The sequence below is a fragment of the Nothobranchius furzeri genome, chromosome 9 (genome assembly GCF_043380555.1).
Source record: "Nothobranchius furzeri strain GRZ-AD chromosome 9, NfurGRZ-RIMD1, whole genome shotgun sequence".
In the NCBI taxonomy this organism is placed as follows: domain Eukaryota; kingdom Metazoa; phylum Chordata; class Actinopteri; order Cyprinodontiformes; family Nothobranchiidae; genus Nothobranchius; species Nothobranchius furzeri.
Window position 1 is genome coordinate 76,166,627 of NC_091749.1, and position 27,669 is coordinate 76,194,295.

Sequence of the window (27,669 nt, forward strand, 5' to 3'; positions counted from 1 at the left end):
TGCGCTTTATGAATAAAATTGGATTGGATTGGAACATTCTGATGCTAGCACACGAGTTTAAGCTAGCATGGTTTACTCACAAGCTGCCCAAACGAGTTCAAGCCTTTTATTGTTTCTAATATTGATGATTTTGTTATACAGCTCATGAAAACCCCAAATTCCTATCTAACCCTAACCCTGATTACAGGTCAGTTCATTAAGCCAATCTGTAAAAAGTGTCTGTCGTGTGCCAAGCCACCGGGTCAACTCTAGGTGTTAAATCTCAAGGCCTTAGCTCACGATATAATATGGTGGGCTTGACCACAGATCCCTCCTGACAGACACCCTTACTCTGTGGAGAGATATTTCACCTTGTGCAACTTAGACTTTCATTACTGGTAAAATCACCTTCATTTGCTGTAGCAAGAGTCAAGCTTTATGAGTGAGTCACACTCTGAACAAACCCTCGTCAGCTTCTCCTATAACCAGGTGAATGCTGATGTGAATACCTTGGGATGGAATGAAGCAAACAGCAGACTCACCTGTCTGATTTGCCAGAGAAGGAAGGTGACCCCCAGGATTTAATTTTAAATCCTTCCCAGATGAAAGGAAATGTTTATTCCAAGCCCAAAAGAGAAAAAAGTAATCCAAATACAGGGGTGATATGCTTAGGCTAAATAGTAAAAGTTCTTATCAAAAAATCGAGACTAGCAGATCAGAAGAGACCAAGCTCTCCGTACACACACACTTCCAGACCCAAAACGAATCACCCCAACCATTTGAGAGGAAGCGTCACATTTTGTCATTTTAGCAAAGCATCATCAAAGCATGTTCTCTGCACACATGACACCAAGATGTATTCTGATGCAGCCCCCTGCCCTGTATGCGTGTCTGAAAAATAAACAAAATGGTACCTTGCGCATCAATGGGCCCACTGTTTCCATTACCCTCTCGAAGGATCCAGGCAGTGATACTGTCGGAAGAATTCTGGGTCTTCCAGGCGCATCTCTTGGAGTAAATTGGCATAAACTCCTTGCCTGGCCCATCTTTCCAGCCACCGCACACAAACTTTCCAAACCTTGAAATGCGGTGGTGGCGACGCATTATCAACAAAAAAAGTATAGACATTTCCTCCGTTTCTAGCTCTGTCTCCGTTTTATTTATTTTCTGATATGCAGCCATCTTGGGGTCATGTGAGTGGAGAACGCAATTTGATTGGCCACTATAATATTTCAGCTCAGCCAGCAGCTCAGTAGTGCACACACGGCGAGTTTTTACCCCTGTGAGGCGGAAAATATCTAACTAGTCAGATATTCACCTCAGTGTCTCGTGAGGAGGAAAACTCTGTGAAAATCAGGCGCACACAGCAAGATCTCTGCTGAGCAAACGGTGATTCGAGGCCGCTTACTCAGCAGATTGCTCTCGTGTGCAGCAGGCTTTACAGCGATCCTCATACTAAGCAGCATTTAGCGACAGTGGAGAGGAAAACTCCCTTTTAACAGGAAGAAACTTCCAGAGGATCCTGGCTCAGTATAAGCAGCCATCCTCCACGACTCACTGGGGATCGAGAAGACAGAGCACACACACACCAAGTAGTGTTTCTATGGTTACATTGTGATTTCATAATACATTTTCAATGTGTTTATAGCTGCTAGGCGCAGTGGTGGATTAGCGGTTGTCTGCAAAGCTAACTTCAAGATCAAACACCTTCAGGTCTGGTTCCCTATCACCAGTTTTGAGCTGTGTTTGTTTGAACTTGGTCATCCACAACCACCCTGTGCGGTGGTCTGTCAACCCCCGAGGTACAGCAAGGTTTTTTTTTATGCCAGTTCTGTTTTTAGCTGTTTTACGTCCCTCAGCTCGCTAGGAGTGATGTTGTTGAGGGAGCAAAAATGTTAGTGTGTGAGTTGAATAATAACAGAGTGCAGTGTCACTGTACCAAGGATTTATTTACAGAAAGAAGCGCCAAAAGGCATTTGCAACTATCATATACACAAAAGGGAAAACTAAAAGTGCCAGCACAGAAGGGGATGGTAATACAAACTGAAAAGGTCCTAATCTAAATCTAAACTCTAAGAGGGAGCAGTCCTGTTAAGCAGGGACACTCATACAAATCATACAAAGCCAAAGTCACTTTACCCACAAGTCAATCTAAACTAAAGTTTACTAAGGTGAGAGATTAAACACACAGCTAACAAGACTGAGCACACGAGAAGAGAGCACAATGAACGTCTTCACACCCACCATACCCTGTACCTTCTCCCCAATTGAGTGCAGGAGAGAAGCTTTTAACAGCTGACCGGTGATTACAATTACACACAGCTGGGCATCTGGAACCGGGAGACAGGCGAGGCAGAAGCCACTGAGGCCATCCTGTGGCCGAAAAAGGGAAGCGCACGTAACAAGCTGACTGTGTCTCGTTATGACCACATTATGCTGCTTGGAGACTTGAATATTCATGTTTGCTGCCCTGGAAAACCATTGGTTTCTGATTTTATCAATCTTGTCTACTCTTTTTAAATTCACCCAGTGGGTTAATGGGGCCACCCAGGTATGTGGTCATACTTTGGAGCTTTTGCTGTCACTTGGATTTGCTGTGTCCAGCTTGGGTGTTCAGAATGCAGTTTTCTCGGACCACGAGCCAGTTTTATTCGACATTACTGTGCCTGGTAGTGTTGGTATATCTGCGGCTCCTGTTAGACTCTGTCGTCCAATGAACTCTGCTACTTTTGTACATTTCTCCTTGTTCTGTACTCACTCTACACCTACGACTGCACGGCCACGAGAAACTCCAACATCATTGTGAAGTATGCGGACGACACCACAGTGGTGGGTCTCATCACCAACGACGATGAGACGGCCTACAGGGAGGAGATCAGCGCCCTGACCCACTGGTGTCAGGACAACCGTCTCACCCTCAACGTCACAAAGACAAAGGAGATGATAGTGGACTTCCGGAGGAGCAGAGGTATACACTCCCCCATCACCATCAACGGCGACCCTGTGGAGAGGGTGAGCAGCTTCAGTTTCCTTGGAGTTCACCTGACAGAGGATCTTACGTGGTCAGTGCACACGGAAAATACAGTGAAGAAGGCACAGCAGCGCCTCTTCTTTCTCAGGAGACTGAAAAGATTTGGCATGAGCTGCCGCATCCTCAGGACCTTCTATCGCTGTGCCATTGAGAGCATCCTCACTGGATGCATCTCCGCCTGGTATGGCAACAGCACCGCTTACAACCGCAAAGCTCTCCAGAGAGTAGTGCGGTGTGCAGAAAGGATTATTGGAGGTGAGCTTCCCTCCCTCCAAGACATCTACAGGAAGCGGTGCCTGAGGAAAGCGGGGAGGATCATCAAGGACTCAAGTCACCCCAGCCATAAACTGTTCAGACTACTTCCATCAGGAAGGAGGTTCTGCAGCATCCGGTCCAGAACCAGCAGACTGAGAGACAGCTTTTTCCATCAGGCCATCAGACTGCTGAACACTTCACAGACACCTCACCCTCACTACTGAAACTCCAACATTACACGCTCCATACTGTACATTAATGCCACTGCTCTGCACATACCAACCTCTGTATATTTTATATCTCTTATCTTATTGTTTACTTTATTCATTGGTTAAACATGTATATACACACTATACACACACAAACACACTCACGCACGTAGAACAATATATTTAAAAAAATACTTGCATAAACATTTAGTAATGTATATACATTACAACTTATACATATTATTACTTAGATTAGCCATTTTTATAAATAGCTTGTTTTTACGTTATTGTATTTTTGCACATCTCTGTTGCTGTGAAGCTCGCACACAAGAATTTCACTCACATGTACTGTACCAGTGTACCTGCACATGTGACGTGACAATAAAAGTGATTTGATTTGATTTGATTTGTAGTAACACTGAGCCTTACTCTGGTGACTGGTCTTCAGTGGATGGACTCCTAAGGTATTTTAATGAGACGTGTGAACATTCTGGACACTATTGCACCTCTGAGTGAAGAAGAGGAATCAGGCTGCAGTTGTGTAGTCAACGGACCACACTCGGGCTGCAAGAAGGGAATGCAGGAGGTGCAAAAGGAGATGGAAGAGGGACAAGTTGCAAATGTCCCTAACTGCCCTGAGAGAGAGTTGGAAAGCCTATCAGGAAATTGTGAAATCTGCAGAGACTGACTATTTTTCCAACCTTTTGTCTGCAAATGCCAATAATCCATGAGTTCTATAGGCTGCAATTGACTCTGTGTTGAATGTGGATGATTATTCTGCTGCACAGGCATCCAACTCTGTGTGTAACAATTTTCTCAAAATTTTCACTGATAAAGTGGCGATGTTGTGAACACCCCTGTCTACAGCTAACATGCAAAGCTCTTGTCCATCACTTGAGAGATGGCTGGTTTCTTTTCAACCAGTTTCTCTAGCAGACTTAACCAGGTTAGTGGAGGAGACAAAGCCAAGTGGGTCACCGGAGGACATCCTCCCCCCGCATCTACTGCATGCCTGGAACACACCAACTATGAAGCGCCGTGAAGTGGATCGCTCACGAAATTTGTGCGCTGCCCGTTACGTCTCTGTTCACATCAAGCAAGAATTTCAGACGAGCGCTTCTGCTCATGCCTACTGTTTTCCAAACTCTGGGACCACTGCTGTTCTCAATTTCTATGCTGTCACTGGGTAATATCTTGCGGAAGTATGGAATTGGCTTCCATTTTTATGCAGATGACTGCCAATTATACCTGCCTCTAGATGGCGTTGGAGCCAGCCCGATGAGTGACTAATGGACTGTTTTGTCGAAGTCATAGCATGGATGGCAGAGAACTTTCTGTCTAAATGACAGCAAAACAGAGGCGGTGTTGTTTGGACCAAATGGTCATCTGGACTCTTTCAAGGTGGACTGTGGCGACCTGAAATCTTACCTAAGTGCCACAGTGGTCAGTCTCGGAGTGAAGATGGACAACGCCCTGTTTTTTGATGCCGATGATAGTACTGTGAACTCCTCGTGCTTTTGTATCACCCGAGACGGTTGGCTAAAGTAAAACCGTTTTAATCTAGACATGATCTTGAGACTCACTGACCCCCTGATCTGAATTCGAGTGGTGTTATTGGACTTCTGTGCCAGTCATGGTTGTCCATAATGAACACCATATTCAGACATAAGGGTGTCCATATGTGCTCTTGGCACCAGGATGCCTTAGGCTGCAGAAAGAGCTTCAATTCCCACCTCCGATAGAACGTCCAAAATGTTCCGGGGGAGGCGAGGGACATTGAGTCTGAATGGACCCTGTTCCGTGCCTTCATTGTTGAGGCGGCCGACCGGAGCTGTGGTCGCAGGATCGTCTGTGCCTGTCATGGTGGCAACCCCCGAACCCGCTGGTGGACACCGGTGGTTAGGGATGCTGTCAAGCTGAAGAAAGAGTCCTACCAGGTCTTTTTGGCCTGTGGGACTCCAGAGGCAGCTGACAGTACCGGCAGTCCAAGTGGAACACGGCTCGGGTGGTCGCCAAGGCAAAAACCCGGGCATGGGAGGAGTTCGGTGAGACCATGGAGCAAGACTTCCTTACGGCTTTGAGGAGATTCTGGTCCACCATCCTGCGCCTAAGGGGGGGGAGCAGTGCACTACCAACACGATCTATAGCGGGGACGGTGTGCTGCTGACCTCTACTCAGGACGTTGTGGATTGGTGGGCAGAATGCTTCGAAGACCTCCTCAATCCCACCGACACGTCTTCCAGTGAGGACGCAGAGTCTGGGGACTTTGGGTTGGCCTCTCAAATCTCTGGTGCTGAGGTCACTGAGGTGGTTAAAAAGCTCCTCTGTGGTAAGGCTCCAGGGGTGGATGAGATCCGCCCGGAGTTCCTTAAGGCTCTGGATGAAGAAGAAGAAGAAGAAAATATCATTTCTATAGCGCCTCGCAAGATAAAAATCACGAGGCGCTTCACAAAAACAAAAACAAAAAATATAAAAATTGTAAAAATATAAAAAAGCATTTCGAAGATGTTTAAAAATATATTTAAAATGAGAAAGAATAAGCAATTGCGATTTAAAAGAAAAAATGTTAAGAAAGAGAGAGAGTGAACAGGAAAGAGGGAAACCAGCGGATCCTGAGGAAGGAGGAATAGGTGGGGAGAGCAGAACAAAGAGAGAGAGGTGAAGAAGGTCATACAAAAGCCAGCTTTAACAAGTGAGTCTTCAGCTGCTTTTTAAAGGACACCACTGAGTCCATTGATCTCAGGCTCAGGGGGAGAGAGGTCCAGAGTCTGGGGGCCACAGCAGCAGATGATCTGTCACCTTTGGTCTTTAGCCTGGTGCTGCACAACCAGTAGGCTTTGATCACTGGACCTCAGGGACCTGCTGGGGGTGTAGGGACTAAGAAGATCACCAATGTAAGATGGTGCTTGTCCATGTAAGGCCCTATAGACCAGAACCAGGATCTTGAAATGAACCCTGAAGTTGACTGGCAGCCAGTGAAGCTGGAGGAGAAGCGGGGTGATGTGGGTGTGTTTGGAGGACTTGGTCAGAAGCCGAGCACAGGCGTTCTGAACCACCTGTAGACGGTTCAGGGAGGTTCTGCTCAGACACGTGAAAAGAGAGTTACAGTAGTCTAAGCGTGAGGAGATGAAGGTGTGGAGAACTGTCTCAAGTTCAGAGCGGGACAGAATGGGACTCAGCTTAGCAACGTTCCTGAGATGGAAGAAGGAAGAGCCAACAAGAGAACTGACATGAGAATCCAGGGTGAGAGCTGGGTCAAAGGTCACGTCAAGATTCCTGACGGAAGATTTGGTGTGGGAAGCAAGCTGACCAAGAGAGTCTCTGACTTTGGGAACCAGCTTGTCTGGGGCACAGATGAGGATCTCAGTCTTATCTTCATTCAGCTGAAGAAAGCTCCCACCATCCAGGTTTTGATAGAGTCTAAGCAGGTGTGTAACAGCTGCAGCTTAGACATCTCATGGGGCTTAAAGGAGATGTACAGTTGGATGTCATCTGCATAAAGATGGTAGGAGATTCCTTTGAAGGAGCTCAGGATGTGCTGAAGAGGAAGCAGATAGAGGAGGAAGAGCAGAGGCCCCAGCACAGAACCTTGTGGGACACCATGGGTAAGGGAGGTGGTGGAGGACCTAAACTTGGAGACGGCCACAGAAAAGGAGCGCTCAGAGAGATAAGAGGAGAACCACTCCAGAGCAGATCCTGATAGGCCTACCCAGTCTCTCAGCCTCTCCAGTAGCAGGTGATGGTCAACAGTGTCAAAGGCTGCAGTCAGGTCCAGCAGGACCAGAACAGAACAGTCCCCTGCATCACTGTGAGTCAGAAGGTCATTAGAGACCCTAAGAAGAGCTGTTTCAGTAGAATGAGCTCTACGAAAACCTGACTGGAAACTATCATAGATGTTATGTTCATCAAGAGCAGCTGTGAGTTGTTTAGCCACAACCTTTTCCAAGTGGTTTTGAATACACTCAAAGCTCAGCTGGTTTTTATTATTGGAGCTTTATTAACATCCAGCCTGTTGTTTATTGCTTGGAGAAGAACAACCAAATGCTTTACTAACTGCACTGATGTTGTCGTAGACACAAGGTAACATGGTGGAGATCCCAGCTGAACCCCAGCCTCCTGCTGAGAAAGTAAGACTTGTTACTCTTCCCTCTTTACAAGAAGGGACATTTCCTTGGGACGGGAGGCCGTTTAGAAGGCTTTTTTATTGTTTATAACAAGTACAATTTGATTTTCACATTCTTTTTTGTTTTCTGGAGATTTTATTTAAAGCAGTACATATTAATGAACAAAACAGTCATGCAGATAATCAAGTAACGTTAGCTGCAGTAATAGGTCCAGTTGGGTTGTTGAAATAAACTTACTGATACCATAAAAGTGTGAGGGCCACATTTTCATAAGGTACATGCTCACATCACATGTACTAATTAATGTAAAGTTGCATTGTTCTCATCAGGTTACATTAATAATTCTGCTCTTGTTTGTTTCTCTCTTGCAGCTGCCAGTGGTGATGCGCATCCCGCGGTTCTCAGCTTGGGCTCAGAACCTGTGTGGGATGCAGTTCTCCATCCTTGGTTATGGAGACATCATCATTCCAGGTCAGATTTAAAAATGTATCTATTCACGGTTTCTAAACCTGAAAAACATAGATCCGTCAGGCTTTTCTGAATCGAGTGTTTCCTATCAGCGGTTAATGCAGGAAATAGGGTAAGAAGACTTTTTCCATGTTCAACCTGCATGTTAAACTTGTAGAGATGTTTCAGAAATAACCAGTAAAAACAGTTGCTCAGTCTTTAAAGTGATTTATGCAAACACAAATTCAGCTTTTTCTTCTCTTTTTTTTAGCAGCTTTGTGTTTAATTTTTCCACTGATTTTCTTATAAATTTACAGCTTTCATCTGAGAAATTTTGCCTTTGTTTTTTTACATGTTCAGTCACCAGAGTTGTTAAAACATGTATGCTTTTTGGGTAATTTAAGGATTAGAGTAATATTTTTATAGCTTTTAGTTATGGCAACTTTCCTGTAAATCAACGTTCCCACATCAGAAGTAGAGGTCGACCAATATATCAGACCGATATTTACCATTTTTATATAGCAACATTGGCCGATATTCCTCCTTGATGAGCCTCCCCAGGGCAGCTGTGGCTACATTATAGCTCATCACCAGTGTGTGAATGAAAGTATGAGTCATTATCATCATTAAAGCTGATATACAGTCGGGCACATCCTCTGGCAGCAGAAGTTAAATTACATATAATTTTATGTTCCTGAATAAAATCTGCAAGATAAAAGCTCTAAAAAGGATTTTCAACAAAAAATTCTTTATATTGACCAGGTTTGAATATTTAATTCTTTAGTCGGTTAATAGATTTGTTTGATTATCTTTAGTCAAATGTCTGATTTTGACACTGAGATATGCACAAAATTCAGATTTAGCTGTGTTCAAAGACCGATTCAACTTCCGAAATGTTGTGCATCAGATGTCATTAGTGACATTTCAGCATGTAGATGAGGTAGAAAACGTCTAGATATCAGCCATGAAAATGAAATATTGGTGCCAGCAATTGCAAAACCAATAGGGGTGGACCTTTAGTCAGAAGTGGCCGGCATAAGTCCTTATAGTTTTCTACTCTAGAAGTGTGTAAAGCTGCAGCATCGTCCTCTGCTCGCCCCCTCAGGTCTCCTGGTGGCCTACTGCAGCAGGTTTGATGTTTGGATCAACAGCAGAAAGAAGATCTATTTCATCAGCTGCTGCATTGGTATGTTCCTCCTCAGTATATTACATGTGCAGTGATGAATGTTTCCTTTTGTCCCGTTAGAAAACTTGATCTCTTTACCTGCTGTAGCCTATCTGCTGGGAATGATCCTGACGTTTGCTGTGATGCTGCTGTCAGGGATGGGCCAGCCAGCTCTGCTCTACCTAGTGCCCTTCACCCTGATAACCTCTGTAGTGCTAGCTGGGTGCCGGGGGGAGATGAAGCAGTTCTGGGCAGGAACCCCCTATGAGGTGAGAGCAGAGAAGAAGTAAAGTGTTCATCCATGCTGCTCGTGGATCAGAGTGGACTTGTGAGTCGGGAAGGGGGGGTGGGGTGGACTGCCTGTATTTATATAGCACCTTCTAGTGTTCCACAACCCCTCAAAGTGCTGCGCCACCAGCAGGCCTGGGGGGTAGGGGGAGCGCCTTGCCCATGGACACAACAACTGCAACAGACTGAGCAGGGCTTTAACGTGCCACCCACCAGTTGGGAGAGGCAATAAAAAGGGAGCGGTGCTGATGCACATCCTACCTATTCTTCACATAGATAATGTGGGACTACAGCGGCAGAGGAATTATATTTGTCTCATAATTGCAACAAGGGTTGCTGGTTTGAGTCCCGCTCAGTCTTTTATTGTGTCTTTGGGCAAGACACTTCACCCTCCTTCTGCTGGTGGTAGTTGGAGGGACCAGGTGATGCCTGGGCTCGGCAGCCTCACCTCTGCCAGTGTGCCCCAGGTCAGCTGTAGTTAAGATGTAGCTCACCACCACCAGCGTGTGAGTGTGTGTGCATGGGTGAATGACTGGATGTGTTGTAAAATGCCTTGAGGGGTTGTAGCAGCCTGTAAGGTGTATGTCAAATACAAGCCAGTCACCATTGTAATGTCAGAATGCCCATGTACAATTACACCAGACCATTCGTCATCACGCTGGTAAAATTACACCACCACTTTTGAACCATCCTCGTGAGAGCTAAGCTGCTTGTTGACATTTTTGTTTACACGAATCAGCAACAGCTGATTATTAACTGGCTTCGTAACAAGGCAGCTTGTTTTTCATATTTAACAGCTTCATCATCATCATCAACTTTATTTAGGACTTGGACATAGTTGCACCTGCAAGCTATCATAGATGTTATGTTCATCAAGAGCAGCTGTGAGTTGTTTAGCCACAACCTTTTCCAAGACCTTGGAGATGAATTAAAGTTTAAGCCTGGGGCACACAGGAGGCACCGTGCCCGCACCGTAATTTTAAATAGAAGCCATTATAGTTAAAGAGAGTGGGCACACAGGGAGCGCCACACCCCAGAAGCCCCGTACCGAGTCGCTGCAAATAGTCACCAGTTCTATCTCAAGAGCTGCCACTGTTTACAACCTTGTGGAGTACTTTACAACAGACATTATGACGTGGAACGGCTTTGTGGCATTAACCCAACAGCAGTTTTAATAACTTTAAAGTATTATGGATCTTAAAGTATTCTAATAAACAGCATACTTACCCATTGTTAATGAATTTGAGTCTCACAAAACACGACGAAAAATCTGGTCTCGTATAAACAATAGAGTCACTTCCCACTTTCTGTTCTGACGTCCCGTGTGATGTTGTGACTATTGTGCAACTTTCCAAGAAGCGCTCAGCGGCACGTCCTGTGTGACCACTTGTGATTGCCGGTACCCGTCAGCTGCCTCTGGAGTCCCACAGGCCAAAAGGACCTGATAGGACTCTTTCTTCAGCTTGACAGCTTCTCTAACTGCTGGCGTCCACCAGCGGGTTCGGGGGTTGCCACCATGACCGGCACCGATGATCCTGCGACCACAGCTCCGGTCGGCCGCCTCAACAATGGAGGCATGGAACAGGGTCCATTCAGACTCAGTGTCCCCCTCCTCCCCCGGAACATTTTGGAAGTTCTGTCGGAGGTGGGAATTGAAGCTCCTTCTGACAGGAGACTCTGTTCCCAGCAGACCCTTGCAATACGTTTGGGCCTGCCTGGTCAGACCGGCATCCTCCCCACCATCTGAGCCAACTCACCACCAGGTAGTGGTCAGCTGACAGCTCCGCCCCTCTCTTCACCCGAGTGTCCAAGACATGCGACCGCAGGTCAGATGAAACAACAACAAAGTCGATCATCGAGCTGCGCTCTAAGGTATCCTGGTGTGAAGAGCACTTATGGACACCTTTTGTCATGGTCAGCGTCTGTGTCTTCCTCATGTGTCTCCTTATGTTCTCTATCCCTCTTTAGATTCCCCTTTTGTGTCTCATAGCGCCCTCATGTGTCCTTTGTCTGTGTCCATTATGTGTCTTATGTTGGTAGTCCTTTAAGTCAACTCCTCCTAGGTCCTGCATCATCTCATTCATCCCCAGCCCCTCCAGGTCTCACTTCACACACCTGCCGCCATTTTCCCTAATCACTTCTCCCTGTGTATATAAGCCCTGTCTTGTCTGTGTCTGGTGTCGGTTCATTGTTGTTTGTTTGTCAGCGTTGTTTAGTGCTCTGTGTGAGCTTCCGTTCCTGTCCCCAGTTTGATATCCAAGTGAGTTTTGTTTTTTCAGCTTTCTGGGTTTTTGGATTTTGGCTCCCTGCTCTCTTGGATTTATTACTGTTTTACCCCTACAAATAAAAGTATTTTTCTTTATGTCAACTCCTGCCTTCATTTCATCCTGGGTTACTGCATTTTTGGGTCCAAACCATCCTTTCAACGTGACACCTTTATGTCTGAACATGGTGTTCATTATGGACAATCCATGACTGGAACAGAAGTCCAAGAACAAAACACCACGCAAATTCAGATCAGGGGGGGCCGTTCCTCCCAACCACACCTCTCCAGGTCTCACTGTCGTTGCCCACGTGAGCGTTAAAGTCCCCCAGCAGAACGAGGGAGTCACCGGAAGGAGCGCTTTCCAGCACCTCCTCCATGGTCTCCAAAAAGGGTGGGTAGTCTGAACTGTAGTTTGGTGCATAAGCGCAGACCACAGTCAGAACCCGTCCCCCCACACGTAGGCGGAGGGAGGCCACCCTCTCACTCACTGGGGTAAACCCCAACGTACAGGCACCAAGATGGAGGGCAATTAGTATGCCCACCCCTGCTCGGCGCCTCTCAGTGGGAGCAACTCCAGAGTGGTAGAAAGTCCAACCCCTCTCAAGGAAACTGGTTCCAGAGCCAGAGCCATGCGTTGAGGTGAGTCCGACTATATCTAGTCGGAACTTCTCAACCTCACACACCAACTCAGGCTCCTTCTCCACCAGAGAGGTGACATTCCATGTGCCAAGAGCCAGCTTCTGTAGCCGAGGATCAGACCGCCAAGGTCCCCGCCCTCGACTACCACCCGTCACACACTGCACCCGACCCCTTTGGCCCCTCCCATGAGTGGTGAGCCCATGGGAAAGGGGACCCACGTTTCCTCTTCCGGCTGTGCCCGGCCGGGCTCCATGGGTGAAAGCCCGGCCACCAGGCGCTCGCCAGCGTGCCCCACCTCCAGGCCTGGCTCCAGAGGGGGGCTCCGAAGACCCACGTCCCGGCGAGGGAACATGGTTTCCATTTATATAATTCATCATAAGAGGTCGTGTTTTATTTCAAATAATAATAACATTCATTCCAAACTTCAGTAATTCAAGGACAGATTAATTAAAACATTGTTATTATCTATATAACATTTGTTAATTTCATTTCATGATTAATTGACTTATCTGAGCTCAAAACGTTCACTTTATTCAGAGAGTGGGCACTCCTGCGGTGTTATCAAAGAAGGCTTTGTTTGGGAACAGAGGCAGACATCGTGTTCCTCCTGAAATGTCAACAAGGTTGCAGTATCCTTCTGGGCTTGTAGGAAGATGGAGTGTAAAATCTACCTTGGAGGATGGAATTGGGTCTGCAGATGACCAGTGGCATGCAGGTCAATATGCAGGTTAAAATTGACCATTTCTGGACATTACATCCCGATCTTGTCGACGCACCCCCCCAGCCCCCACACCAATGCGTAGCTATGGGGCTATATATACACTCAACAAAAATATGAACGCAACACCTTTGTTTCTGCTCCGATATTTTATGAGATGGACTTAAAGATCTAAAATTCATTCTAGATACACAATATCACCATTTCTCTCCAACATTGTTCACACATCAGTCTAAATGTGTGATAGTGAGCACTTCTGCTTTGCTGAGATAATCCATCCCACCTCACAGGTGTGCCACATCAAGATACTGATCTGACATCATGAGTAGTGCACAGGTGTACCTTATACTGCCCACAATACAAGGCCACCCTGGAATGTGCAGTTTTGTCTCACAGTAAAATGCCACATATGCCCCAAGCATTGAGGGAGTGTGCAACTGGCATGCTGACAGCAGGAATGTCAACCAGATCTGTTGCTCGTGCATTAAATGTTCATTTCTCCACCATAAGCCGTTTCCAAATGCATTTCAGAGAATATGGCAGTACATCCAACTGGCCTCACAACCACAGACGACATGTAACCACACCAGCCCATGACCTCCACATCCAGCACGTTCACCTCCAAGATCGTCTGAGACCAGCCACCCAGACAGCTGCTGAAACAATTTTTTTGCATAACCAAACAATTTCTGCACAAACTGTCAGAAACCGTCTCAGGAAAGCTCAACTGCATGCTCGTCGTCCTCATCGGGGTCTTGACCTGACTCCAGCTCATCGCCGTAACAGACTTGCGTGGGCAAATGCTCACATTCGATGGTGTCTGGCGCGTTGGAGAGGTGTTCTCTTCACGGATGAATCTCGGTTTACATTGTTCAGGGCAGATGGCAGGCAGCGTGTGTGGCATCGTGTGGGTGAGTGCTTTGCTGATGTCAATGTTGTGGATGAGTGGCCCATGGTGGTGGTGGGGTTATGGTATGGGCAGGCATCTGTTATGGACGAAGAACACAGGTGCATTTTATTGATGGCATTTGGAATGCACAGAGATACCGTGATGAGATCCTAAGGCCCATTGTTGTGCCGTATCCATGAACATCACCTCATGTTTCAGCAAGATAATGCACGGCCCCATGTTGCAAGGATCTGTACACAATTCTTGGAAGCTGAAAATGTCCCAGTTCTTGCATGGCCAGCATACTCACCGGACATGTCACCCGCTGAGCATGTTTGGGATATGCTTGACCGGCGTATACGACAGCGTGTACCAGTTCCCACTAATATCCAACAACTTCGCACGGCCATTGAAGAGGAGTGGACCGACATTCCACAGGCCACAATTGACAATCTGATAAACTCTATGTGAAGAAGATGTGTTGCACTGCATGAGGCAAATGGTGGTTACACCAGGTACTGACCAATTCTGAGTCCCCAGACCCCCAATAAAGCAAAAAACTGCACATTCCAGGGTGGCCTTTTATTGTGGGCAGTATAAGGTACACCTGTGCACTACTCATGATGTAAGATCCGCATCTTGATGTGGCACACCTGTGAAGTGGGATGGATTATCTCAGCAAAGCACAGGTGCTCACTATCACACTATCACGTCTTCCCGGAACTGTGCTGCTCTGGGCGGCTGCATGTTGGAGTAGCTCTGTTGACTATATGTAAGTTTTGCCTTTTCTTGGGCATTTATTCTTCTAGTTTCTCAAGAAAAACAGTATTTTTTTGGACACTTTACTTTTCTGTTTCTGGTGCTGTGAAGCTTGGAGGATTTTTACTGCTATTTTTTTTTAGCTTTTTTCACTTTTTGAGCATTTGTTATGATGCGTAACCATGGCAACAAATGGTTTACAATCGGGAGCAGCTGATTAACATTGGAAAGGCTGAAATATTACCTCTACTGAAGCCACAAATCCCAAATGAGCTAAAACGCAAGAAGCGTGGGTGCAGAGCGGGAGCAAAACGGAGACAGAGAAAGAGGAAATTCAAACCATCTCTTCCATCGATCATAATGGGCAATGTGAGATCACTGGCCAACAAGATGGAGGAACTCCAAGCCCTTTCAAGGACTCAGCCAGAGTGTCGGCAGTTTTGGAACCGCTGGAGGAGATAATGCAAAGGATTCTCCAGAGAATCAAGAAACTGATGGACAACCCTGAGCGTTCTCTTCACAAGACTGTCCGACAACGGAAGAGTGTCTTCAGTCAGAGGCTTCTTCAGTTTGGCTGCAACACTGACCGCTACTGGAGATCCTTCCTGCCAACAGCCATTGTAATATACAACAACTCTTTGATGACCTGATTATTATTATTATTCTGAGCTACTACAGCAATCAGTTTCCCTCTGGGATTAATAAAGTATTTTTGAATTGAATTTAATTGAATTTAGACTGATATGTGAACAATGTTTGAGAGAAATGGTAATATTGTGTATCTGGAATGAATTTTAGATCTTTTAAGTCCATCTCATGTACTACATTCAGTGCAGAGATCAGTAGCCTCATCTCATGAAAAGTCGGAGCAGAAACAAAGGTGTTACGTTTATATTTTTGTTGAGTGTGTATATATATATATATATATATATATATATATATATATATATATATATATATATATAAAAATACTATGCTATATAATATTTAGAGTGCCCAGGTTGCACACGAACAATGCAATTTAACGACTTCTCTTAAAGTAGGAACATTTAACCTGTGGCCAGAAGTACGCTCGCTCCTTCCTTCTGCTCCGATATAAACCTGAAATGGTCACCTGCATGAGCGTAATCAAAGGTCTCTAATGGGGCTTGCTGAAGAGCCTGGAGTCATGATGAAGTTCTGGATTTTGCCTCAGACAGGCTCCTGGCTGTTCTGGCTGAATCTGTGCTCCTGTGCCACATGGACTAACCAGCAATCCTGGGGTTGGGATTCATAACTGGGGAGATTGCTCTGTATTTATGATCCCTAAATAGAAGCTTCTATTTTAATTTTGTGAAATGTTGTTTTAAAATCTCTTAAATATGCTTTAATCACGGAGTAGGCTAGCCATAGCTTATCTCTGCATCCAGCACTTGCTTAAATGTTCTGACAGTGCAGAGGAGTTGGCGCTCTGTCTGAATCACCGTGGCGCCGCTCCTTGAAAGGCTGAGCAGAGGATGCTTTTGTCTGGGCTTCTTGTTAGGCGCTATTTCAGCCAAATTTCTTGAATCACTCACTTCAGCATGCACTCTTCTGCACCCATTGGCCGTGGTTTCACTGGATTGCGTCTGTGGCATATGACAGACTTGCTCCGAGCTCCCGCAGCCATTACACTTTTCATCTCGCGCACCCCCTAGCGGCAGCTCGTGCACCCCCAGGGGTTTGCGCACCACACTTAGGGAATCCCTGAGTTAGAGCTTAGATGGTCTCCAGCTTCATAAGTTTTAATGAGGGCAAACAGAGGTCATTGTTTTTAGTCCAAGTGTTAGTTATGCCTCTAAGCGGATAATTGACCTCTCTTCGTTGGCCCTTTTTCAGAAGAAGCTAGTCAGTGGCCTGGGTGTAAAGTTGGATCCGTCACTGAAGTTGGAGACTCATATTAATGGAGTGGTGCGCTGTTGCTTTTTCCATCTTCACCGCTGAGCCAGGATCAAGCACCTAGTGTTGCAGGCTCACTTGGAGGCTGTAGTCCATGCTTGTATTAATTCTTGGCTAGACTACTTCAACTCCCTCTCTACTCAGGAGTTAGCAAGGTTGCACTTGCCCAGCTTCAGCTGGCACAAAATGCTGCTGCCAGATTCCTGTCCGGCACCAGAAAGCGGGAACATATCACGCCTGCTTTGGCCATTCTGCACTGGCTTTCAATATCTTTTACAGTCTGGTTCAAGATACGTGTTTTAAGTCTCTGCAGTTTTGTGCTTCAAGCTATCTGTCTGAGTTAAGACTGTGATGTACTTGCTGTTTAACCTCGCATTGGCGCAGGCAGCAGGCTGCATCTTTGTTCACATACTTGCTGCTACACGACACTGAATGTGTTACTGGAGTGTTCCACTAGGGGATGCACTAGAGAACTCAGACTAGATAGAGAGCCGGGTTTTGTGGGAACAACCAAAACAAACATGGCATCAATAAAAGAGCTCAGTAACTGGATAATTTTGAGATCATGACAGAAAAAAAGACAGCAGTGGTTTTGTAGATGGTGTGAAAGACTTCTAAACCGGCATGCGCATGCGCTGATGGCCCGATCACCGGACACACGACGACGTTTTGAAGCAGATGGCAGCTTGTTAATCAACTTCCACAAACAATTAAGACAGATTTTTGCCTAATTTACTCACTGACAACGCAAAAAAAATTAATAAATCTGGTAAATATAACACACTCAACCTGGAGGTAAGTGGAGAAAATTTAGAAAATTTGTAAACATATTGACGAGGTTTTTAAAATTTTAGTCATGGGACCAAAGAAAGCAGCAGCAGCTGAGACGGAAACGCCTGTGACCAAGAGGAGCTGTCCCCAGGACTCGCCCGAGGTCTCATCTCCCCATAAGGATGTCTTAGATTTACTACAGTCCATAGATAAACGGCTTCTGGGATTTGAGGGACGGCTCCACCTGCTTGAAGTGCTTCACAAGGAGTTCCAGGACCTCCGAACATCTCTGGAGTTTAGCCAGGAGCAGGTGGAGCGGCTCACGGCTGAGAACACGTCTCTGCGGGAATCGGTTTCCTCCTTAACTGCAGGAATAGATCGGATCTCCCAGGACAACAAAGTTCTAAAGGAGACGGTTCTGGATCTCCAATCATGCAGCATGAGAGATAACCTGGTGTTCGCAGGCCTTCCAGAGCAGACCGGAGGAGAAGCGGAGGATTGCGAACAAACCATCAAGAACTTTGTTACAAGTCATCTTCCCAAACTAGCTGACTCTTTAATAAACACTACGTCTCAGGGTTGACTTGTACTTCTATTTATGCGTGAGCGTGATTATCCAGTTGACCTGCACACTAATATGAGCTGATCAGCGATCATCATTAACCTAGGGTTAGATCCTGGCACACACACTATTAGCAGCCCAAAGGAAGACTCTGTTCATACCCAAACACACCTTAGTCACCAGCAGCTTATTTAATGCTCAGGTTAATGACTCTAAACTAAGTGTTATGAACCTCTTGGAGTGGGATTAAAAGTAACCAGCACCTCACCTTTCTGCGGTTACGCGACACCAAGGAGACCCCAGGCAGGAGATCCGTTTTAAAGCTCCTTATAAGAAGGAACAAAAGTCTTTATTTTATATGATGAAGTAAAAAAATATTCCAAATTCCCGACGCAGCGGGTCAAAAACACCGAACTCGTACAGACTCTCTCAGAACTTCAAAAAAGCCCCGAACCAACTGGGCCCCCCTCCTTTATTGCTTCACAACACCCTCCTTCTGGCCTCCCTTTCGTCTCCATGACAACTCCCGCCTCTGAAGCATTCTCCGGCCTTGAGACTCCTCCCAGCGTCTTCTTCTTTGTGGGTCATCAGTCAGATGGGGGAGGTCTCCCCCCCCCCCCTTCCTTCCTCTTCTCCAGCTCAGATCAAAGGACATCAACCATAAACAATTTCCAGACATGGGTGTCCCTGAAACTCTTATCACATCCTGGACCACTCCATAAAAGTCAGTAAAAGTCTAAAACTACAACATATATTTGCCATGAATAAACACACTCATTATTTACGACATCAGGAGATCAGGAGTCAAGTCACGCAGACACATTTTGCACACAGACCTTTCCGTGAACCCTGTAGCCTGGTTCCATTAACACACAGATTGAGATGTAATTCAGAACTGCTTTTATATGATAAAACAGGTCTGGAAAAATCGAAAATCTTTGTTCAACAAACTTTCTCCACACCCACATGAAGATACCTGAGGAAACGGTTAAAAACATCACCTTTCATCGGGTACATCGCCTTGGAGCCAGGAGAACAGACAGCAGAAGAACTCGTCCCATCGTGGCAAAATTTGAGCACTTTAAGCAGAAAGATCTTGTTAAAAGCCGCGGGCGAGAGCTTAAAGTAAAGACTACAGCGTAAACGACCAGTTTCCTAAAGAAATTCTGGATCGCCGCCGAGTTCTCTTCCCGCTGCGCAAGAAGTTTATCCAGGATGGGAAGCGGGCTGTGATCTCCGTGGATAAACTGTTTGTTGACGGTAAGATCTACAAAGAACGAGGAGTAACAGACTGGCTTTATTAGACAAACTTCAGGTACAACTTTATTATTATTAAAAGCACTCACTGGGTTCGAACATGTCAGGATTTATAGCTGCTAGATCTGTTTAGAAATGCTCACCTATTCCCTCACCACCTCACACCCACAACACTTTTTCTTTTATTTCTTCTTTTTTCCTCTTTTTAACCTTTATAATTCCTTTCTTTCCCTTTTTTTATCTGCTTCTGGATTTTTACATCTGCATGGCACATTTTTTTTCCCTTTCGACACTGCAACACACAATTTGCGCGCGCGCACACACACACACGCACACACACACATACAGACTCCATACGCAGTCACACGGATAAGTAGACTAAGGCGTTTCATTGCACTGTTGGGCTTGTCTTATTATTATTACTATTATTATTGTTTTTATTATTATTTATTTATACTTTATCATTATCAGCATGAATATTTTTATATTAATGTTGTAGGGAATTTTTTTTATTATTATTTTTTTGCTACTATTATTATTATATTTAATGTTGCAAATGATAATGATTATAACAATACCCTTATTTACTCTTTATTATTTACTATAAGATTAATGTATGTGTTTAATTACTTATCTTATCTCATACACATGAAGGCGTCATATTACAGCTACTCACACACACATCTATGGGTGCACTAAGGTTTGTCTCATGGAACGTACATGGAGCTGGCTCTAGAGAGAAGAGATTAAAAATTTTTGATCAGTTAAAAAGAGTGCAAGCAGACAATATTATTACAAGAGACTCATAGATCTGCCACATCTGCAGATGAACTTAAAACACCTGAGTTTCCCAGCATGTTCTCTGCATGCTATAACTCTAGGCAAAGGGGTGTAGTTATTTTAATACACAAAAACATCAATTTCACAGTATTGGACACAGTCTCTGATCCAGAGGGTAGATTTATAATGTTAAAAATATCTATACAAAACCAAAGCTTATTTATCGTCAGCATATACTGTCCAAATACCGTAAATCCTCTAATATTAGCCTGTATTTAATTAACTGCCGGGTATCATATTTTGGCCGGTGTCTGAGTCGGCGGAGGTGAGTAATGGCCGGTTTTTTATTGTGGCCGGGTGGAATGTGGTAACAAGCAAGTACGGGGGGCGGTTGTGTCATCCGTCTCACTTTTGATTTGCCAGTGATAGACTGCGAGGGTAACTTTAACCATGCGGAGACGAAGAGGAGACGAAAATTTGATATCAAGTTCAAAGAGAACTTGCTGATTATGCTGCAGAACACTCTGGGGAGCAGTAGCAGGGGTTGTATGAACTAGTCGACTTCACCGCTCTATAGTGACTTTTTATGCCTGTCATTGACTAGTCGCTGTCACGTGATAATGACCGGCAAGATGCAGTCCTCGGAAAAGACAGCAGCCTGCTGTCAGCAGGTGACAAGCTCCTGCGCATTGGGAGGCAACGCGCTGTGCCAGAGCGTCGGTACTGACAGCCGCCGTAAAATGAACATTTAACCAAATTGTGAAATTTACCCTCTTGCAATTTAACTTTCCCCTCACCCCCATCCTAACTTTAACCAGCTTGCGCATGCAAAGCTCTGATAGTTGACGCGCTCCAGACATCTGCGTCCTGAGCACGGCCACAGTAACATTATCAAATCAGGTGTTGCCACCTCAAAAACTAATTTAACACGCAATTGTTCATGTCGGCTCATTTCCTTTTATGTTTTCTGTCTTTTATTCTTTTACTTTTGCCTGATGCGTTTCGCTGCTGTGGATCGGGGCGCATCACCTGTTTTATCCTCGGTGACGCACCTAACTGATGTGGCCGGCAAGCACTCCACTGTTTTTGCGGTCGGTAGATCTTTTAGAACTGCAGTTCAAAGATAACTCATAAGGTGAATATATATGAACCCAGGTAGCAGTTTTTCTTTAGGATTGAGAGGAGATGCAGGAAGATAATAAACAGGCAGGACAGAAAAATAGTCAAATAAAAACAAGTTAGTTTTTGTACCTGGTGGTTGCAACAAACAGACACCATTGAAGGTAATCAGAAGTGAGGAACAGAAAATGAAATAATTATTTTAATGTTCAGAGCAGCAGGAACTCCAAGAGGCCGCAGGCGCATCAGTGAATTTGTGGCCGCTGCGCAGGGGGAGGGGGGAGAGGGCTGAAGCAGAAACTACCGTTGTTAAAAGAAATGTGTTTAACTTTGAAAATGTGGGCGCAATTTTAATTGTCAAAAACCCCAGCGAACCATTAGTTCATTTTGCTCAAATAGAAATTGAGGCCTGCCTCTAATTCTGATCCTCCTTCCAATAAAGGCCTGGAGCTTGATGAGCTTGAGTCATATACAGGCCCAGGCCTGTATTAGAGGATTTACGGTATTGATGACCCTCCATTCTTTCATAATTTTTTCTCTGTACTCTCCTAACACTTGGACTGTCCACTTATACTTGGAGGTGATTTTAATTTTTGGATGGACACTTTAACAGACAGGCTCAGTACAGCTGGGACTCAGCGCAATTGACAATCCACTAACATAGTTAAACAGTACATGAGTGATTATGGGCTTTGTGATGCATGGCGATCTCTTCATCCTAACCGTAGAGAGTATACTTTTCTCTCACACGTCCATCACTCTCATTCACGTTTGGATTATTTTCTAGTCAGCAGCTCATTGTTGGCTGACATTTCAGACACTGAGATACACCCCATAGCTGTCAGCGACCATGGTCCGGTTTCTTTAACTCTGGTAAATAAGAAGATAATCCCACCAAGCAAAAACTGGAGGTTTAATACATCACTGCTCAAAGACGAAGGTTTTATTGATTTTTTTAAAAAGGAGTGGGCTTTATATTTAGAACATAATGACCTGCCTGTAACATCAGCATCTATTCTCTGGGAGGCAGGAAAGGCAGTGATGAGAGGTAAAATAATCTCTTTCTCATCACATAAGAAAAAAATGGAAAACAAACGTATTCAGGAGTTAGAAGAAATCATCAAGTCTTTAGAGGCATCCACAGAAGAAGAGTTATTGAGCAAATTACGTAAAGCTAAATTAGAACTTCATGGAATTATTGACTAAAAGACACAATTTTTAGCACAAAGACTACGAATAGAAAACTTTGAACATAGAAATAAATCAGGTAAATTTTTGGCTAGCCAATTAAAAATAAATAAAGAGAAAACTACCATTTCTGCTGTTAAAGACTCAACCGGGAATATACAGGTGCTGGCCAGTAAATTAGAATATCATCAAAAGGTTGAAAATATTTCAGTAATTCCATTCAAAACGTGAAACTTGTACATTATATTCATGCAATGCACACAGACCAATGTATTTCCGATGTTTATTACGTTTAATTTTGATATTTATAGGTGACAACCAATGAAAACATCAAATCTGGTATCTCAGAAAATTAGAATATTCTAAAGGCCAATGAAAAAATGTTTGTTTCTCTAATGTTGGCCAACTGAAAAGAATGAACATGAAAAGAATGTGCATGTATAGCACTCAATACTTAGTCGGGGCTCCTTTTGCCTCAATAACTGCAGTAATGCGGCGTGGCATGGACTCGATCAGTCTGTGGCACTGCTCAGGTGTTATGAGAGCCCAGGTTGCTCTGATAGTCGTCTTCAGCTCCTCTGCATTGTTGGGTCTAGCGTATTGCATCCTCCGCTTCACAATACCCCATAGATTTTTTATGGGGTTAAGGTCAGGCGAGTTTGCTGGCCAATCAAGGACAGGGATACCATGGTCCTTGAACCAGGTGCTGGTGGTTTTGGCACTGTGTGCAGGTGCCAAGTCCTGTTGAAAGGTGAAGTCTGCATCCCCATAAAGTTGGTCAGCAGCAGGAAGCATGAAGTGCTCTAAAACTTCCTGGTAGACGGCTGCATTGACCCTGGACCTCAGGAAACAGAGTGGGCCAACACCGGCAGATGACATGGCACCCCACACCATCACTGACGGTGGAAACTTTACACTGGACCTCATGCAACGTGGATTCTGTGCTTCTCCGCTCTTCCTCCAGACTCTGGGTCCTTGATTTCCAAAGGAAATGCAGAACTTGCTTTCATCAGAAAACATAACTTTGGACCACTCAGCATCAGTCCAGTCCTTTTTGTCCTTGGCCCAGGCGAGACGCTTCTTGCGCTGTTTCATGTTCAAGAGTGGCTTGACACACGGAATGCGACACCTGAATCCCATGTCTTTCATGAGTCTCCTCGTGGTGGTTCTTGAAGCGCTGACTCCAGCTGCAGTCCACTCTTTGTGGATCTCCCCCACATTTTTGAATGGGTTTGTCGTCACAATTCTCTGCAGGGTGCGGTTATCCCTAGAGCTTGTACACTTTTTTCTACCACATTTTTTCCGTCCCTTCGCCTGTCTGTTAATGTGCTTGGACACAGAGCTCTGCGAACAGCCAGCTTCTTTAGCAATCACCTTTTGTGTCTTGCCCTCCTTGTGCAAGGTGTCAATGATTGTCTTTTGGACAGCTGTTAAGTCAGAAGTCTTCCCCATGATTGTGGTGCCTTCAAAACAAGACTGAGGGACCTTTTAAAGGCCTTTGCAGGTGTTTTGAGTAAATCAGCTGATTAGAGTGGCAGCAGGTGTCTTCTATATTCAGCCTTTTCAGAATATTCTAATTTTTTGAGATACCAAATTTGGAGTTTTCATTAGTTGTCACTTATGAATATCAAATTTAAATGTGATGAACATTGGAAATACATTGGTCTGTGTGCATTGCATGAATATAATGTACAAGTTTCACGTTTTGAATGGAATTACTGAAATATTTTCAACCTTTTGATGATATTCTAATTTACTGGCCAGCACCTGTAGTTAATGACCCTGAAAGAATAAACAACACCTTCAGAGACTTTTACCAAACTTTGTACTCACCACAGATAAACCCATCAGATAACAAGATCAATGAGTTCCTTGACAGGATAACACTTCCTAAATTATCAGACAGCCAGGCTACAGTTCTGGACTCGCTACTAACATCAGCTGAGCTCCAGGAAGCCCTTAAATTCATAACTAATAGGAAAGCTCCAGGTCCAGACGGGTTTCCAGCAGAGTTCTACAAAGAATTCTGGATCATTCTGGCTCCAACATTTTTCAGAATGGTGAGGGAAATCGAAGAGAGCGGCAGATTACAGCCAAACATGAACTCAGCCAATATTAGTCTCTTGTTAAAACCAGGCAAAGACCCTGCATTTCCTACCAGCTATCGCCCAATTTCCCTTATTAATGTTGATCTCAAAATAATTTGTAAAGCCCTGGCAAAAAGATTAGAGAAGGTAACCCCCTTCATAATACACCCTGACCAAATTGGTTTCATTAAGGGTAGACAGTCATCCACTAGCTCACATAGATTACTTAATTTGATAGATTTCTCTTACAGTGGAAACATAGAAACTAGTATATAATCTCTAGATGCAGAAAAAGCTTTTGATAGAGTTAACTGGAAGTTCTTATTTGCACCTTTACATAAATTTGGTTTTGGGAACTTCTTCATAAACTGGCTACAAACATTATACAGTTCACCAACTGCACGTGTCAGGACGAACGACCAAATATAAGCTAGCTTCTGTCTTCAGAGGGGGACCAGGCAGGGGCTCCCACTCTTCCCCTCACTATTTGCTATCTTTATTGAACCACTAGGGGCAGCAATTAGGCAAACAACAGATATTAAAGGGATAGAGTGTAGGAAAATAGAATATAAGATCAGTCTTTATGCAGATGATGTTTTACTCTTTCTCCAGAATTCTCAGTCCTCTCTCTCCCATTCAATAGAACTGATAAACTCTTTTTCAATAGTTTCAGATTACTCTATAAACTGGTTAAAATCCATAGTTATACCAATTAATTTCTCATTTGTCAATTTGTTGAATACACAATTGGAGTCAGGGAACATCAAATACCTGGGAATTAACGTCTCTCCCAAGCTGGCAGATCTAACCAAACTAAACTACATCCCACTTTTAAAGAAAGTGGAAGATGATCTTGCAAGATGGAAATCCTTACCAATATCACTCATGGGGAGGGTTGCTACAATTAAAATGATGGTCTTACCCAGAACAAATTACTTATTCTCGTTGATCCCAAACAAACCACCAGCTGACTGGTTTAAATCTCTGGACTCCTCAATTACTAAATTCCTTTGGCAGGATAAACCTCCACGAATTAGCTTAAAAACGCTTCAGAAGACCAAAGACAGAGGAGGACTGGATTTACCCAACTTTTATTATTACTTCTTAGCCAACAGGCTGCAATATATACCAAGAGGGTTGCAAGATAACCCACTAGATGAGTCCTGGTTAGACATAGAACAGACACTTTGCAATACGATAGAGCTTTCAGACTTACCATTTATTAGCTCAAGCATAAGAAAACATGGCTTCAAAAGTATTAGTATCAGCACCTCTCTGACAGCATGGTGGGAGTATCTTAAAATGACAGCGTCTTCACTAGTACCATGCAGACGCACACCTATCTGGGATAATCCTGACATTTTACAAAATAACCAAATGATGAACCTTCCGGACTGGAAAAATAAAGGAATCCTATTGTAGAGAACCTGGCTAGGCTCTGCCAATTATGTAGTATAATGGTTTATGCTCTTTTATGACAGAGGAACCATTCTACATATTAATTTGAGATATTAATTTTTAATAAATTAATAACCAAATTTTATAGTTTTAAGAAGACTCAAATGTTGTTTTCATCGATAAACTGTCGATAATATCCATGGGTCTGTGTTTCAGTTCAATGAAGAGACAAGTTTGAAAGTTAAAAGTTTTAATTCTTCAAATTAAACTAATGATTTTGAAATGACAAGCATAGGAAATAACAATCAACATTGGCAACTTTGTTGGACAATCTTTAACAGTTGATATTTTAAGCTTGCTCAAATAGACCTTGTGTTGGATGTGTGAAAATTGAGAATGAGGTGAGATGAATGTGTGTGTGCGTCTGATTTTGCTTCAGGAAGAAACAGGTGTCTTGAGTGAAAAGTGATGGTTTGAATAAACTTAGGTTTATTTGGAAAAGATGCATCAAACGCTATCTATTGTGGACTGCCTCACCGACTTAGGACCCTCTTTTAGATCCGGGATGCCACAGGAGGACGTTTCATCCAGGGCACCTTGGCTGGCAGAGGAGACGAAGGTGTCCGGCGCTCCGGTCCAGAGTTGACCTTGGTACACGTGATGATAAAGCGTTTGCAGATGCGCTTTCTTAAGTTTAAATTACTCAGAAATCAAAAGACTCGGGACGAGTCTGCGTTAGCGGTTGTAATTCAGCTATCCTGTCTGGCTTGGCAGGAATAGCGTGAGGGGGGGGGGGGGGGGGGTTGCCGGTGGGCTCCGTTCCCCCGTTAGCGGTTGTTCACACGTCCTCTCCCTCTTGTTGACCAACACGAACTGAATAACATGAACTGAAACTTACCAAACCCAGTTCTCTTCTCAAAGCAAATGTGTGCGTTAGAGCAAATGTGTTTTGGAGTTTACTGTGAGAGTTTGTGTGTGTGTGAGTGTTTGAGTGAGTGTCTGAGTGTGTGAAGGTCGTTACCAAACATCCTCAAACATTATTTAATTAAGTATGGATTCATTATAGTTATGATTACCCAAAGCATAATAATCATTCATTTGATTAAAACACATTTATAATGAGCAAAATGATAATAATGATTATTCAACATTTAAAATAAAGAAAAGGAAGTTTAAGACTTTGTTATGTTATGACTAGCTTCCATGAGAACAACATCTTCTGGCACTGCAGGTGGCAGATGTTGTGGTTTCTCCCAGACTCGCTGGCGTTCAGGTCTTAATCTGTGGGTGAAAGTTCTGAGCGACCCAGATTTGACCCAGCCGGGCCAAATGCAACCTTTGGCACAGAAAACCCATATTTCCTCACGTTACACTATACCTGGAACACATATATGAAGGCAAATAGAAAAAATGCTGGAAGTGCTGCAGGGGTGTGAGAAATCTTATCTGGTGCTCTCACTGGTGCTCTTCAGCCAAGGGATCCACATAAATGTTGGCAAAAGGAGATCTGAGGCACTCAGGAGGTACAAAAATAAAAAGCCTTTATTAGTACATGGCTTAAATTGTTAAAAACATCAATGCCAACGCGTTTCAGCCCACAGGGCCTTCGTCAGGGCTCAAAATGTTTGTATACTCACTCACCCCCATGTTAAAAAGGCCAATCAATGACACCTGCCAAAGCTGGGCAGGTAGACTGCATTCTGATTGGATGGCCAGTACAACACAAAAACTTTTTACATCTAAACAATCCTATTGTAAGGATGAATACTTACAAATATGAAATTTCACTTCTAGAATTTGAGAAAAAATTATAAATATGGT

The 27,669-nt window shown here is 44.2% G+C and overlaps 1 protein-coding gene across 3 annotated transcripts in view; it reads left to right on the top strand.

Moving 5' to 3' along the window:
- LOC107373711 (signal peptide peptidase-like 2A) overlaps nucleotides 1-27,669 on the top strand; it is a 119,806-nt gene that overhangs the window by 85,519 nt on the left and 6,618 nt on the right. For all 3 annotated transcript variants that reach the window (XM_070555208.1, XM_070555209.1, XM_070555210.1), the window contains 4 exons: nucleotides 7,548-7,601; nucleotides 7,970-8,069; nucleotides 9,151-9,231; nucleotides 9,319-9,479. In XM_070555208.1, the coding sequence (XP_070411309.1) occupies nucleotides 7,548-7,601; nucleotides 7,970-8,069; nucleotides 9,151-9,231; nucleotides 9,319-9,479 (396 nt within the window). The remainder of the gene's footprint in view (nucleotides 1-7,547; nucleotides 7,602-7,969; nucleotides 8,070-9,150; nucleotides 9,232-9,318; nucleotides 9,480-27,669) is intronic.